This window comes from Silurus aristotelis (genome assembly GCF_946808225.1).
Source record: "Silurus aristotelis genome assembly, chromosome: 2".
NCBI lineage: Eukaryota > Metazoa > Chordata > Actinopteri > Siluriformes > Siluridae > Silurus > Silurus aristotelis.
Window position 1 is genome coordinate 5,039,996 of NC_139575.1, and position 14,960 is coordinate 5,054,955.

Genomic DNA, 14,960 nt, shown 5'->3' on the forward strand with positions numbered 1-14,960 from the left:
AAAAACATGTTGTAGCCAGATAAATATAACTATAACATAAATGCCATTAATTGCCTCAAGACAGTTAAAATACATTTAATAGTATACATGTTTATCAAACCCATAAATCCTTCTATGGATTTTTGCCTTTCTCGAAGTGGAATCATATTTCTGTCATTTCATATGTGTCTTATAACTGAAATCATGAATCTGTTATCAGAACAAATTAGGTACAAATAATACTTTCTAAATATGAATTTTATGGACTACTGATAAAAAAGAAAAACATTTACATGTGATAAAATTCATCCTAAAAAATACAAAATTAAAATAAATAAATAAACCAGAAGGAAGGCATTTATAAATAGTGAATAGCAAAGATGGCAGAGCTCATGATGACTTTTGATGCCATTTCATGTATAAAAAATGGGGGGGGGGGGGGGGGAAGCCACTGGTAGAAAAAAACTTTAATTTTTAAATTAATCATTTAAATTTATTATTTAATATTTAATATAACTTTTAATTTTAAACTGCGAAAAATGTACATTGAAAAGAAAAATGTATAGTGTCAATGAAATTCAATAAGCCCAATTTGTAAAAGAAAGAAAGAAAGAAAGAAAGAAAGAAAGAAAGAAAGAAAGAAAGAAAGAAAGAAAGAAAGAAAGAAAGAAAGAAAGAAAGCTTATATTCCACTATTTATTATGTTTCATTGAAATTTAAATGTGCATTAGTTAAGCAGATTACAGAGTCATGTTTTCTTTTTTCTTTTTTTGCTTAATTCTAAATATTATGATATAAATAAAAGGAATCATGGCAACTCTTTTTTTTATTTATTTATATATAATGCAGTTTGGGATCATGCAAATTTACTTTCAGCTTCAAGGAGGGTTTTTTTGCCCCTTTTAGAATAAAAACTTTGGGCATCTATTTATATCTAATTTTTTTGTACACTAAATATATAAATATATAAATATATATATATATATATATATATATATATATATATATATATATATATATATATATATATATATATATATATATATATATATATGTGTGTATATATATATTTGGTGTAAAGAGTAATTAATGCTTTATTAAAGAGTCAAAATATTCAGTCAGATATAAATTTATCAAATCAGAATTAATTCAATTCAATTCAATTTTATTTGTATTGCGCTTTTAACAATGAACATGGTCTCAAAGCAGCTTTACACAGATAATGTGGTGATTAAAAGTAAATATGTTCTTTACACTAAAAAAAGTACACTCAAATTTTGTATTATTTCATACATTTTGTCACAATATACAGTATTATCAGGTCTGTGGTGGTTTATTCCTGAATCTTACACTGACACCTACTACCTCAACTTCCCACACACAAATACTGTATAAATAAAAAAAATTGATACACTAAATATTTCATTTTTATAATAACATTTTCTCTTTTTATTGTAAATATTAAATTCCCCTATTCCATTTTTTATATGGATTTTATCTTTTGCTGTGTTTATGTTTATGTGGGTGACAAAATCTGAGTTAATTTTTGAACACATCAGGTGATGATGTTATTTACAGAGATTTGTGTGAGTTATCGAGGTTTGGTTTAAAGTCTGTTATACTGTATTACCTCAATGTAATCAATATAACCCCCTGGTTGTGCTTCACAGATTTCACATTGTGATTTACTGCCCCATATTTACACACTATATGAACAAAAGTTTGTGGACACCTGACTATAGGACTATTGTGTGCTTCTTAAACGTCCCATTCCACATTTAGTCCTCATTTGCTGTTATAATAATCTTGTGGAGATTCAGGTGCGATGAGGAGGCCTGGGATGTTGTTCCAGTTCATTGGAAAGCTGTTCAGTATGGTTAAGGATAGCACTCTATAACAATAGATCTTCCACTCCAAACTATGCATAGCAAATTTTCATGGCGCTGGCTTTGAGCACAGGGGAATTGTCATGCTGAAACAGGTTTGAGACTCCTACAGTAGTTCAAGTAAAGGGTATGTGTAATTCTACCACATCCAAAAATTTACAAACGTGTGCCTTCACATATGGAGGAGCAACTAAGGGTTCAGAAAAGTCAGGTGTCTCAATACACTTGTCCACATAGTGTATATACAGTCAATTTATCACTGCAGTAATCCTGATCAGAATCAGAAACACATGACACTGGTTTCTTAAACTCGGTGTTCTAAGCAAAGATGGACACACACACACACACACACACACACACAAACACACACACACACACACACACACACACACACACAAAAAAAACACACACAAACACACTCCATTCTTATCAATTTTATATATTCATGAAACAAAAAAATTTATACTTCATTATCTTGGACTATCCATCCATCCATCTATCTATCCATCTATCTATCTATCTATCTATCTATCTATCTATCTATCTATCTATCTATCTATCTATCTATCTATCTATCTATCTATCTATCTATCTATCTATCTATCTATCTATCTATCTATCTATCTATCTATCTATCTATCTATCTATCTATCTATCTATCTATTATTCATTTATTCATTTATTTGCCCGCCTGCTTTTTTTCATTTTAATTTATTTATTAATTTATTTATTTCTCCATTATTTTTTTTTTATTATTGAAATCAATACATCTATGTAAATATCCCACTATTAAATAAATAAAATCAGTAAAAGATAAGAATATCAATCATAATGCATTTTAACCATGTACAATTTCCGCGTTCTTGATCTTTTTATGCAATTGTTTCGGTTTAATTTTAGTCGTATAGCACTTTTAACAATGTACATTTTCCCAAAGCAGCTTTACAGAGAAACATAAATTGTGAATATACATTTAAGTGCCTATAAGTTTATATCTAATAAGTGGTTACAGGGGAAAGTGAAGACGTCCCGAGATGGTATGAGACAGAAGTAACCAGCTTTCAAAGGGAACCCATCCTCATCTGGGTGGCACTGAATCTCCATTCATTACAGTTCCATCATTGTTTTTGGTAATCAGCTGTTCCCTGATGGAAAATTGAAAATTGAATGCAAAAATTGAGCCACTGCAGCAAACCGATTATATTAATTACAGTCCAAATCCATCTTCATGGTTCTTGAATTTATTTATTAAAATGTTTCATACTCACTATCTAGTTAACAAGTTTTTTTTTTCATTCCATTTTTCCATTGCCACAAGCTGAAAGCATAAAAAAAAACCAAAATGCTAAAAAAAAAGCTGAAAAACGTTTCTTGCTTGTTTGTTTAACCTTTATTTTTACAGGCAAGTCATTAAGAACAGGTTCTTATTTACAATGGCGGCCTGACAAGTGGAATAACCACTTAGGGAAAGGGAAGTAGGGCTTAAATAAATACAAAACATTAAAAATACATACAGGTTAACAATTACATAAATACATTTTAAAACAAAATTATGTAGAAAAGCAACCGCATATATCCGTGAACAAATCTAACATATTTTTAAAGGATGAAACTGGAATGAATTTATCCAGTTTGAGAGTATTTTGTAAAGCATTCCAGTCGCGAGGGGCAGCAGATTGAAAAGATGCGAGACCAAACGCAGAGTTGGTTTTAGGAATGCTTAATTGAAAACGAAGTGAGGACCGGGTGTTATATGTGACAGCCTTTAGCTGCAGCAAGTGACCTAAGTAAGGAGGTGAGTGGCCGAGAAGGGGCTTATAAATGAAGGTGAACCAGTGAATTTTACGGCGATTGTGAAGGGAGGGCCAGTTAAAGCACAGTGGTGTGTATTGAAAGGAGCATTTGTGGCAAACCTGATCGCAGAATGGTAAAGAGCATCAAGTTTTGATAGGGTGGAATTACAAGCAACCCAATATAGAGTGTCTCCATAATCTAATATGGGTAGAATGGTCATTAGAATAAGAATAAGTTTGGCAGAAGTGGTGAAATCACTTGTGAAATCACTTGTGACATCACCCCCATAAGTTACATATATTAATTAGCAAACCTGTTTTTATTTCTGTTCTTTTTACATTTTAAGTCAGATCCTCTGAATGTCTGATGCATAAACCTTCTGACAAATGATACTAAAGTGTACTTTTTACGTCCTCGGTGATCCCGAAGCTCTAAGCAGCTACTTATACTGTGGCCCTGAAACTCGTGTTTCACATAAATCACCTCATATAATGACATCATTATTGGTCTTTGTTTGCTTTAATCTGATCTTTGAATCTGGTTTGAATTGTTTAGTGTTTTAAAAGGCGTCATTAAATAAAATTTATTATTATTATTATTATTATTATTATTATTATTATTATTATTATTAATAGTAGAAGTAGTATTTTTAAGTAGAAAAGACGTGTTGTGGTTGGATCTATGACATGGACCAATAAAAAGCCTGGAAATGGACCAAATCTATGGGCCAATTCACACCAGGTTTTATTGAACAAATCCTTCTAATCAATGTCAAAACCTGGTTTGTTCTTTTAAAAATCTTAATCCTATAGCACAACACTTGGAAACATATCTAGCGATGTCATTATTTACACTCCTCAAGCGTAATGTGAGTAATGTCAAAGGCTTGACAAGCATGTTTTATTTATTTATTTATTTACTTATTTATTGACTTGCTTATTTATCTCTTTATGGCATCATCTCAGTTTTACTGTATCAAGATACATGAATAATTCGTAAGGAAATGTAGGAGACAAACACACACATTCACGGACTTGGTTAAAGAAAAAAACGCCTGTTCAGGTTCGAGTAGGAGTTCATTCATCACAGCATGGATTTGTCACTGCATCATAGGCTCCATTTGGTGCTCTCTCAGGCTCCATTTCTCTCCACCTCATAAAAACCTAAAATGTCGGGTACACACACTGAGCAGCTCTGATTTCCTCTCTTTGTAGCGTGTGATGGTTGGTATGGAGTCGCACATGGCTGCACCCGCAAACTGGGCATGAAGATCTGCGGTGAGTTGATTTATTTCTTTATTTCCTGTCTACGTAAATCCAAAGCCTTTTCTCACATTGAAGGTGTTCAGATCTGACCGGGATTTTAACCTCGCCGTCCTCTGTGACAGCATAGTTACCACGAGGCCTCTCTGTGTCTCTCTGTGCTCCTTTAAATCATCTGTAGTGTTTGTTGATCATTCTGGATTGTACTGTGTCCTAAATGAGAGATGAAAAGAGCAGCACTGTCATTGCTGGTTCCCATCACCCTAGACGCTCAGTCCCAAAAGATTTCCTGATCTCTTTCTTTTAATGCATAATATACACTATATAGACTCATGTATTGGAACACCTGACTTTCAGCATCACATTACCCACAAAGCCAGCTTCATGAAGATATGCTTTACATGTCGTGGAGGAGATCCAATCCTATTATACACCTTTGGGATTAATTGGAATGCTGACTGCACCCCAGGCCTCCTCACCTCACCTCACCGATTGTACACCCTTGTAGCTAAATGAACACAAATCTTTATATGGTCTCTCGAAAATCTAGTAGAACATCTTCCCAGAAGTGTGGAGATTATTTTAACAGCAAATCAAGACTACACGTGAAATGGGATGTTAAAAAAACACATACCAATCTTATGGTCAGGTGTCCACATACTTCTGTCTACATATTGTGTATTTCAATCTTCTACATACAAAATATTGTCCATTATGGAGTCATGAGATTAATGAAAGCCATTTGCTGTTTAACTCATGAAATATGGAATCAGCATAATGCAGTTTATTGTTAATCCGATCCTCTGGTTCATTCATAATATACACAGGCATAACGTTATGACATTATAACATTATGGGCGGTGAAGTGATTAATGCACGTGTGGAGCGAAGGCTGGTCCGTGTGGTCCGATCCAACAGACGAGCTCCTGTAGCTCAAATTGCTGAAGAAGTAAATGCTGTTAATGATCGACGGTCACGACTGTTTTGGTAAAAAAAAAAAAAAAAAAAAAGGGGACCAACACAATATTAGGCAGGTCATAATGGTATGCCTGATCAGTGTGTGTGTGTGTGTGTGTGTGTGTGTGTGTGTGTGTGTGTGTGTGTGTGTGTGTGTGTGTGTGTGTGTGTGTGTGTGTGTGTGTGTAAAATAATAACAACAAACCCTGCATGTAAAAAAAAATAAATTTTATGTTATATATTTGAATTTATTTATTATCACATCTTCTTAAAAAATGCATTTGAAAAATACATTTAAAAAAAATTTTAATAATAAAAAATGCTAATTTATATATATATATATATATATATATATATATATATGTACGTATAAATCTAAATAATAAATAATTACAACACTAAAAATTATATAATAATAATTAAACCACAAATGCAAAATAAAAGAAATGTAAAAGAAAGATTTGATAAATGAAAGAATGTAGAAAAAATTCCATAAAAAATGTACAAACAATATTACTGTTTGTATATTAAATGAATGAATATTGTAAATATTGTTATAATTAATCTTATATAATGTAAAAGAAATGAATGAATCATGTGTGTAAATACAAAATACATGTTCTGTGTAAATCATGTGCAAATCATGTGTTAAAAAATATAAAATGTATATTATATATGTATATAATATGTAAAATATGTAAATAATTACAGCTGCATAAATAAATCATATATGTATCACATGTAAAAAAATAGGTTAAGGTCGACAGTGCCATTGAGCTCAAAGTCAATTTCATGTATGAATCATGAGATTGTTTAACGTTTATGTCACGTATCTGTAAAGTCAGTGGAGTATGAGTATAGTGTGTTTAATAAGATTGGTGTAAAATATTGTGTACACTTTACCCAGCAGAAATAACACTTTTTCACCGTAGAGAACTGTGTATCAGGGGGATGGAGCTGAAAGGTCAGTGAGCAGTGATGAAAGCCTCAAGGCTGGAGTGAGCTCAGTGTCGTTCTTCTGGAAGGCTCAGTGCTCCGTGTCCTCCTGGGAGAAACAGTAATTATTTACAGAACCAAAGCCAATAGACAAATAGTGGAATGCGAAAGACCCGAACTCCCTCTTCTTTCTAACAGCCTAGTTTAGAGCTGAGATATAGACCGGTCTCTGGAGTCTGTCTGAGCGCACTTTCTTTATAAAGTCCACCAGAATCCACATGAGAAAATTCATTCAACTATAATAAGCAAATAGGACAAATAGAGCGGAGGGATATATATATATATGTATAGAGAGAGAGAGAGAGAGAGAGAGAGAGAGAGAGAGAGAGAGAGAGAGAGAGAGAGATGTTTGATTCTATTAATTTTGTTCTAAATTTAAGATTTAAATTTACATTTTTAAAACTGTATCGACTCAAACATTTATGCAGCATTGAAAATCACCACCAAAACAACACATTACCAAGAAGGTCAATATCAATGTTATATCAATGCCAGGACAGTTTTGTTGTTAAATGATGCGATGATGATTTATTCCAGTTTATTTTTTTATCACCTGTTAGTGCAGTGTAATGAGCTTCCACTCTCACAGCCTCCTAACAGTGCTCTTCACAACCCTGAACAGCCCCCTAAAAGTCCTCCTCACAGTCCTATACAGCCTCCTCACAGCCCTAAACAGCCCCCTAACAGTGCTCCTCACGGCCACCATTACAGCCCCCTAAAAGTCCTCCTTACAGCCCTAAACAGCCCCCTAACAATGCTCCTCACAGCCCCCTAAAAGTCTTTCTCACAGCCCTAAACAGCCCCATAACAGTCCTTCTCACTGCTCCCTCACAGCCCCGTAACAGTCCTCATCACAGCCCATTCAAAGCCCCCTAACAGTCCTATTTACAGCCCTAAACTGCCCCCTTTACAGCCCTCTAACAGTGCTCCTCACAGCCCTAAACTGCCCCCTCACTGCCCCCTAACAGTCCTCCTTACAGCTCTAAACAGCCTCCTCACAGCCCCCTAAAAGTCCTCCTCATTGCCCTAAACAGTCCCCTTACAGCCCCTTAACAGTCCTCCTCACTGCCCTAAACAGCTCCATAACAGTCCTCCTCACAGCCCAAAACAGCCCCCTCATAGCCCCCTAACATTACTCCTCACAGCTTTAAACAGTCCCCTCACAGCCCCCTAACGATCCTCCTCACAGCCCTAAACAGCTCACTAACGATTCTCCTTACAGCCCAAAACAGCCCCCTCATAGCCCCCTAACAGTCCTCCTCACAGTCCTAAACAGTCCCCTTACAGCCCCCTAACAGTCCTCCTCACAGCCCTAAACAGTCCACTTACAGCCCCCTAACAGTCCTCTTCACTGCCCTGAACAGCCCCATAACAGTCCTCCTCACAGCCCAAAACAGCCCCCTCACAGCCCCCTAACATTACTCCTCACAGCTCAAAACAGCCCCCTCAAAGCCCCCTAACATTACTCCTCACAGCTCTAAACAGCCCCCTCACAGCCCCCTAACGGTCCTCCTCACAGCCCTAAACAGCTTACTAACAGCCCCCTAACGGTCCTCCTCACAGCCCTAAACAGCCCCCTTACACCCCCCTAACGGTCCTTCTCACAGCCCTAAACAGCCCTTTCACAACCCCCTAAGTTCACCCCATCAACACTTTCACAGCCCCCTAACAGTCCTACTCACAGCCCCAAACAGCCCATACAGCCCCTCACACTACTTAACAGCCCCTCACAGCCCCATTTGGCCCATTCACATTCAATATCAACTCCCTCACAGCTTCCCAACAGCACCCTCACACCCCTAACATGCCTTGACAACACCTTCACAGACCCCACACATCATCAAAAACAGCAACCCAAACTTCCAAACTTACGTCCAATCTTAGCTCCCTACCAGACTGCTAACAACCCCCTCACAGCCCCCCTCCTAGCATCCCTTGACAATACCCTAACAGTCTCCTAGCAGCACCCAAACAACACCCAACACAGCCTCTTTACACCATATTAAAGCCCACCACAGCCCAAAATAGTCCACTTATATCCAATATTAGCTCCCTAATAGCCTCCTAACAACCTCCTCACACTACTAACCTCACAGCCCCCTCACGGTCTCCCAACACCACCCACACAGCCTCCAGGACCCGTACCCGTACAACCAGCCTCCTTACAGCCCCATCACAGCTCCCGTAAAGCCACCTATCAGACCAGACAGCCCCAAACAGCCTCCTAAGAGCCTCTTTAACAGCCCCTAACTGCCCCCGTATATCAAAGAGTGATAAATCTGTAAAAAAAAAAAAAAGAATTAAATGAATTTAAAATAGAAATACTTGTTAATTGGTAAATGGCAGGTTTCACATATATTTGACGTCTAATTTGCTATGTCGTATTTAACAAACAGAATCTTGACCGTATGAATATAAGCACTATTTGGTAAAGGGGTGATTATGGTGTTAAAATAAAGGAGTCAGAAGAAACTGTGTTGTTGTCGAACCTGATGTGCGAAAACCAGAGAAAATCAGCAGCACCGAATAATTTGCATAAATCTGAATAGTCTTTAGCTCTTATCTGAAGCTGAATATGAGCACCACTGCAGTGTTTCTGTCTGTTTTTGTGTGATAACACACACCCACACACACTCGACACACTGCACAGAGATAATCATAGTCCACTGGGAATCAGATGACCAAATCATTCCCAGGTTGTTGTTTTTTTTGCTACGAGGAATTTGAACTGCAACAATGCATTTGGGAAAACTCTGTCTTTTTTATGGTCTCGTTCAGACATTCGTCACAATGAAGCTCCTCATCTGTTCCGTGGCGATACCCTGTAACAGTGCCGACATTTAATCATCAGATCTTCCTGATCATGTAACCGGGCCAGTGCTGCTGATTAAAATATAGAAAAATACATATATTTTGTAAAATAGTTATAGAAAAATATATAAATAAATAAAGATGTCACATGAAAAATTTCAGTCATTTTAATCACTGAATTTAGAAAATCCTGCATTTGTATTATTCAGCAATTTAACATGAAATGTAAATAATACATCTAAATTAGTTTTAAAATAAAGCAAATGATATTGTGATGAAGACAGAGTACATGTGTGTGAATGAGAGGGAGGGCAGTGGAGGGGTGCGGTTGCAGGGAGAAGAGGTGGAGAAGGTGGAGGAGTTCAGGTACCTGGTGTCAACAGTGCAAAGTAATGGAGAGTGTGTTAGAGAAGTGAAGAAAAGAGTGCAGGCAGGGTGGAGTGCGTGGAGAAGAGTGATAGCAGGAGTGATTTGTGATAGAAGAGTATCTGTGAGAGTAAAAGGAAAAGTTTATAGGACTGTGGTGAGACCTGAGATGTTGTATGGATTAGAGACAGTGGCATTGAGTAAAAGACAGGAGGTGGAGCTGGAGGTAGCAGAGCTGAAGATGTTGAGGTTTTCGTTGGGAGTGATGACGATGGACAGGATTAGAAATGAGTTTATTAGAGGGACAGCGCGTGTAGGATGTTTTGGAGACAAGGTGAGGGAGGTGAGATTGAGATGGTTTGGACATGTGCAGAGGAGGGACACGGGGTATATCAGTAGGAGAATGATGAGGATGGAGCCTCCAGGAAGAACAAGGAGGAGGTTCATGAATGTGGTGAGGGAAGACATGCAGGTAGTTGGTGTGAAAGAGGCAGATGTAGAGGACAGGGGGGTATGGAGACGGATGATTTGATGTAGCGACCCATAACGGGAGAAGCCGAAAGAAGAAGAAGAAGAAGAGTTTTATTATAAAGCAAATGCACAGCCTATGTGGTGGTTTTAATCAATAACGGTGTATTGGATGAGCCATAATTTATACTTAACTCTCCATTGATTTAAAGAAGCAAACAAACAAACAAACAAACAAACAAACAAACAGACAGACAGATAGATAGATAGATAGATAGATAGATAGATAGATAGATAGATAGATAGATAGATAGATAGATAGATAGATAGATAGATAGATAGATAGATAGATAGATAGATAGATAGATAGATAGAAATAACAAGTATATGATATTGTTACTATTATGTCATTGTTGACTTCGTTTTTACACATTGATTTGCATTACATTGCATTAATATTTTTTTTCATTATTATTATTATGCATTAATAATCAACAAACACACAATGTGTCATAATAATCATCAATATCATCATAATAATAAGTTATGATAATACAATTCTGTTTCCTCTTCTCATTATTATTGTTGTTGCTGTTGCTATTGTTGTCGGTAAAAAATAATAACAATAATAATATTTACACATTTACATTACATTTTATTTATTTATTATTAATCATCATCATCATCATCATCATCATCAACAATAATATTAATAATAGTAATAACAATCATAATAATACATTCTGCCAATTCTTGTATTTGATTACTGTATAAATCTGACAGCTGGAGTGGGACTTGTGCTGCAGGTGTGTATCGTGTTGATGGTTGCTGATGGATTTAAATGATTTTTAAATAGATTTAGATGAGTTATTTAAATGTATGAATAATTTATACAGTGATGTTTTTAAATTAATAAATGAAAAGAGTAGAATCTGTTCATCTCCTGTATAATCTCAGTGATTTGATCAGTCCTAGCTTTCTATATTTTACTTTGTGATGATTTGTGATGCTTCCCTTCATATAAAACATTTTTATGATACAATTAAACAAATCATTTTGGTATAAAAAACAGCTTTTTATTTTTTTCACGAGAGATTGAAACAAATCAATAAATGAACAAATAATAATAATAAAAAAGAACCGGCTTCTCCGTCCCAGTGATCTAATTAATCACCGCACGTGGGGAAATCAAACATTATAGTTCCATTAATTCGTGGCATCTTTATAAAATTAAATGTTTATTTGTTCTGTAATGCTTTATGAGCTTGTTATATGGAACGGCATTGTGAGCAATGCTTTCTGTCTCACTTTAGACACAATTCAGACACAGTTGCTCTTTTGTCTCTTCGTCACACCAGTTACTGCAATAAAGCCCAGTGATAGATTGGTGTCCTGGGGAGCAGTGTGTATCAGATCTATAGCCCTATCAGATCTGAGTGCCTGCGGTTAAATGACACGTTTTTTGTTCGGGTCAGGCAGCTTGAGCACTCGGGCGGAACTGTGTTGGGGGTGAAAATCAGCTCTAAAGTATGGACAGAATACATATAAATACAGTCTGTTAGTCACTCAGATGCAAAGCCATGTATCAGGAGATTTAGTTCACTAAGTAGGTTGGAACAAGGATCTAGAGATGTTTCTGAACAGCTTTTATTCCTCATCGTCTTGCAATGATGCAGGGTTTCTTCAGAAGAACAACAGCTTGGAGGAGAAAGGAAGGATGATGGAATCCTTCAGAGAGAAAGAGCAAAGTCATAACAGGGAGAACCGGGAGAAGGAAACACGCTTTAGCCGCACCGAGACTGACTTCTCCAACCTGTTCGCTCGAGGTAAGAGATCTCCATCACTTCTTTACACAGTTTTGCTTGTTTAGATATAAGTGCATTAGGTAGTCAGGTTACAGCAGGAATATATCTGGTGTAGATCAGTCCGATTTCTTTACATTTTACATTTATTATACATTATGCCAGAGCAGGACTGTTACTCTTTTCTTACTTACCATTTCCAGTTTAAATACTTACTAGAGATAATGTGCCTTTATTCATTTGATACACAGTATAACTTAGCTGGTCAGCATTAGACAGGAAGTAAAAAAAGGTTCAAGCAGACACATGGTACTTTTTTTTTTTTTTTTTTTATTAAAAGGTTAAAACTAATGTATGTAACATATACCACAAATAAAGTGTGTGTGAAAAGGAGACACAGAAAGAAAGAAAGAAAGAAAGAAAGAAAGAAAGAAAGAAAGAAAGAAAGAAAGAAAGAAAGAAAGAAAGAAAAAAAGAAAGAAAGAAAGAAAGAAAGAAAGAAAGAAAGAAAGAAAGAAAGAAAGAAAGAAAGAAAGAAACCCAACCACACCATAAATAATTGTATTTATTTATAAGATATGAAATTAAATAAGAAATAAAAAAATTATAGATTCATTAATAAGCGAAAATATAAATCGACACACAGGCAAGCAAACAAAGGGATAGATAGATAGATAGATAGATAGATAGATAGATAGATAGATAGATAGATAGATAGATAGATAGATAGATAGATAGATAGATAGATAGATAGATAGATAGATAGATAGATAGATAGATAGACAGACAGACAGACAGACAGACAGACAGACAGACAGACAGACAGACAGACAGACAGACAGACAGACAGACACCCCTTTTATCTCAAGAAAGTTATGGTTGATGTTATCGATGTTACCCCACAGATATTTACAAAGAAAAACACACTAAGTCTGGCAGAAATACAAACAAATGCTCCATGAAAGTAACAATAGTAAAACTGAACTGTCAAGCAAAACCCATGAGTTCTGAACATGACCTCCGTCCCACTGCAGATTTACTTCCTGCTAAAAATGGAGAAGAACCAACTATGCAGTTTCTCCTCGAGGTCATGGAGATTCTAACCAATTACGTTCGCAAGACGTTTGACAGATCCACCAAAGTCCTGGACTTCCACCATCCACATCAGCTGCTGGAGGGCATTGAGGGCTTCAACCTGGAGCTCTGTGACCAGCCCGAGTCACTCGAGCAGATCCTCGTGGACTGCAGGGACACGCTCAAGTACGGAGTCCGCACAGGTACAATCCCATTCCAGCATTCTGTTCTGGGTGTTTGTGTGAGTCTACTTTATTGAGAATAAATTAATTAAAGCTGGATGATGGATTATGGGCAAATGAAGTTTAGAGGTTTTAGATATTAAGTATGATTTTTAAACAGGTCTAACCAGTTTCAAACCAATAATAAATCACTACCATCCACAAGTATGACTGGCTGATGCTCTGATTCCTTGGAGATCAGGTTCTAGTAAACAGTTTATAATCATATTTTGTGCCTTAAATCCAAAAAATGGCAGCATGGAAGTGCTGGGATTTGTCCTCACAGCCTCCTGATCAATTCTTCCCATGTCCACATGGGTTTCCTGCAGATTGTTCGGTTTCTTAACCCTAAAATATTCCTTGGATAGAATCAGGATACTCAGTAGAATCAGAGTAAAGCTGCTGGATGCATGGTTCATGACATCCTGTCAATAAATCCCAGCAAACTCATCAATAAAAGAGTGAATAAGTTTTTTCTAATTAATAAAAGGAATAAAAAAAGAAATAGTATAAATACACAAACAGGCCAGCAAACAAATTAATAGAAAGAGCGACCTACAACTGAGCAGTTGAGGGTTAAGGGCCTTGCTCAAGGGCCCAGCAGTGGCAGCTGGGTGGTGCTGGGATTTAAATTTGTGACCTCCAGAATACAATGCCATAAGCACTGAGCTACTACCTCCCATTCAGGTTTGACATTGTGAAGATTGCATCATGAGCTGTTGTATGTAGAAGAGGGTATGTATTGTTTTAGATAGTCATATAGTTAAACCCTAGAGGCCAAACAGTGGAATTTCCATGTGTTTTGGTCATTCCTGTGGCCAGTCTTGAAAAATGTCCTGAATTCTGTGCTTTTATTGAACTTCGCCTTCTTGGTTTTAATGTTATAATGTTATTGCAGCAGTTCATTCAAAATCTTAATGCTGTCCGTACCAATGTTATTCTTGAAAGGTGCGAATTGTTCGCCCAGCAAGAGGCTCCCTTTTTCATTATGTTCATTCCTCTGGTGGAATGGAATGGATTTCACTGCTAGAAAGAGTGAAGTAAATATCAAGGCCAACTTGAATGATCTAATCGTGTGTATGTTCAATAGCAACCTGATTGTCAAATTTTGTTTATGAGCACAGTAAAAGTACTGATCATGAGTGTTTGACCAATGCAACCCATTTAAAAGTGCTTGCAATTCAATATAGAGAATCAGAATAATAACAAGTAAAACCAGGCTGTTATTGAAATGTAACTTAAGCAAATATGGAAAAATATTGAATGATAAAGCTGCAGTAATTAAACACACCCTAAGGGATGGTGTAGAAAATATCACAAGCTCAGGAGTCTTTCTCCTGTTCT

General features: G+C 36.3%; 1 protein-coding gene across 2 annotated transcripts in view; it reads left to right on the top strand.

Annotated features, from left to right (window-relative positions):
- The window catches only part of gad1b (glutamate decarboxylase 1b), a 43,241-nt gene that overhangs the window by 4,562 nt on the left and 23,719 nt on the right, over window positions 1–14,960 (top strand). For both annotated transcript variants that reach the window (XM_083563259.1, XM_083563258.1), the window contains exons 3-5: window positions 4,874–4,936; window positions 12,196–12,345; window positions 13,356–13,598. In XM_083563259.1, the coding sequence (XP_083419385.1) occupies window positions 4,874–4,936; window positions 12,196–12,345; window positions 13,356–13,598 (456 nt within the window). The remainder of the gene's footprint in view (window positions 1–4,873; window positions 4,937–12,195; window positions 12,346–13,355; window positions 13,599–14,960) is intronic.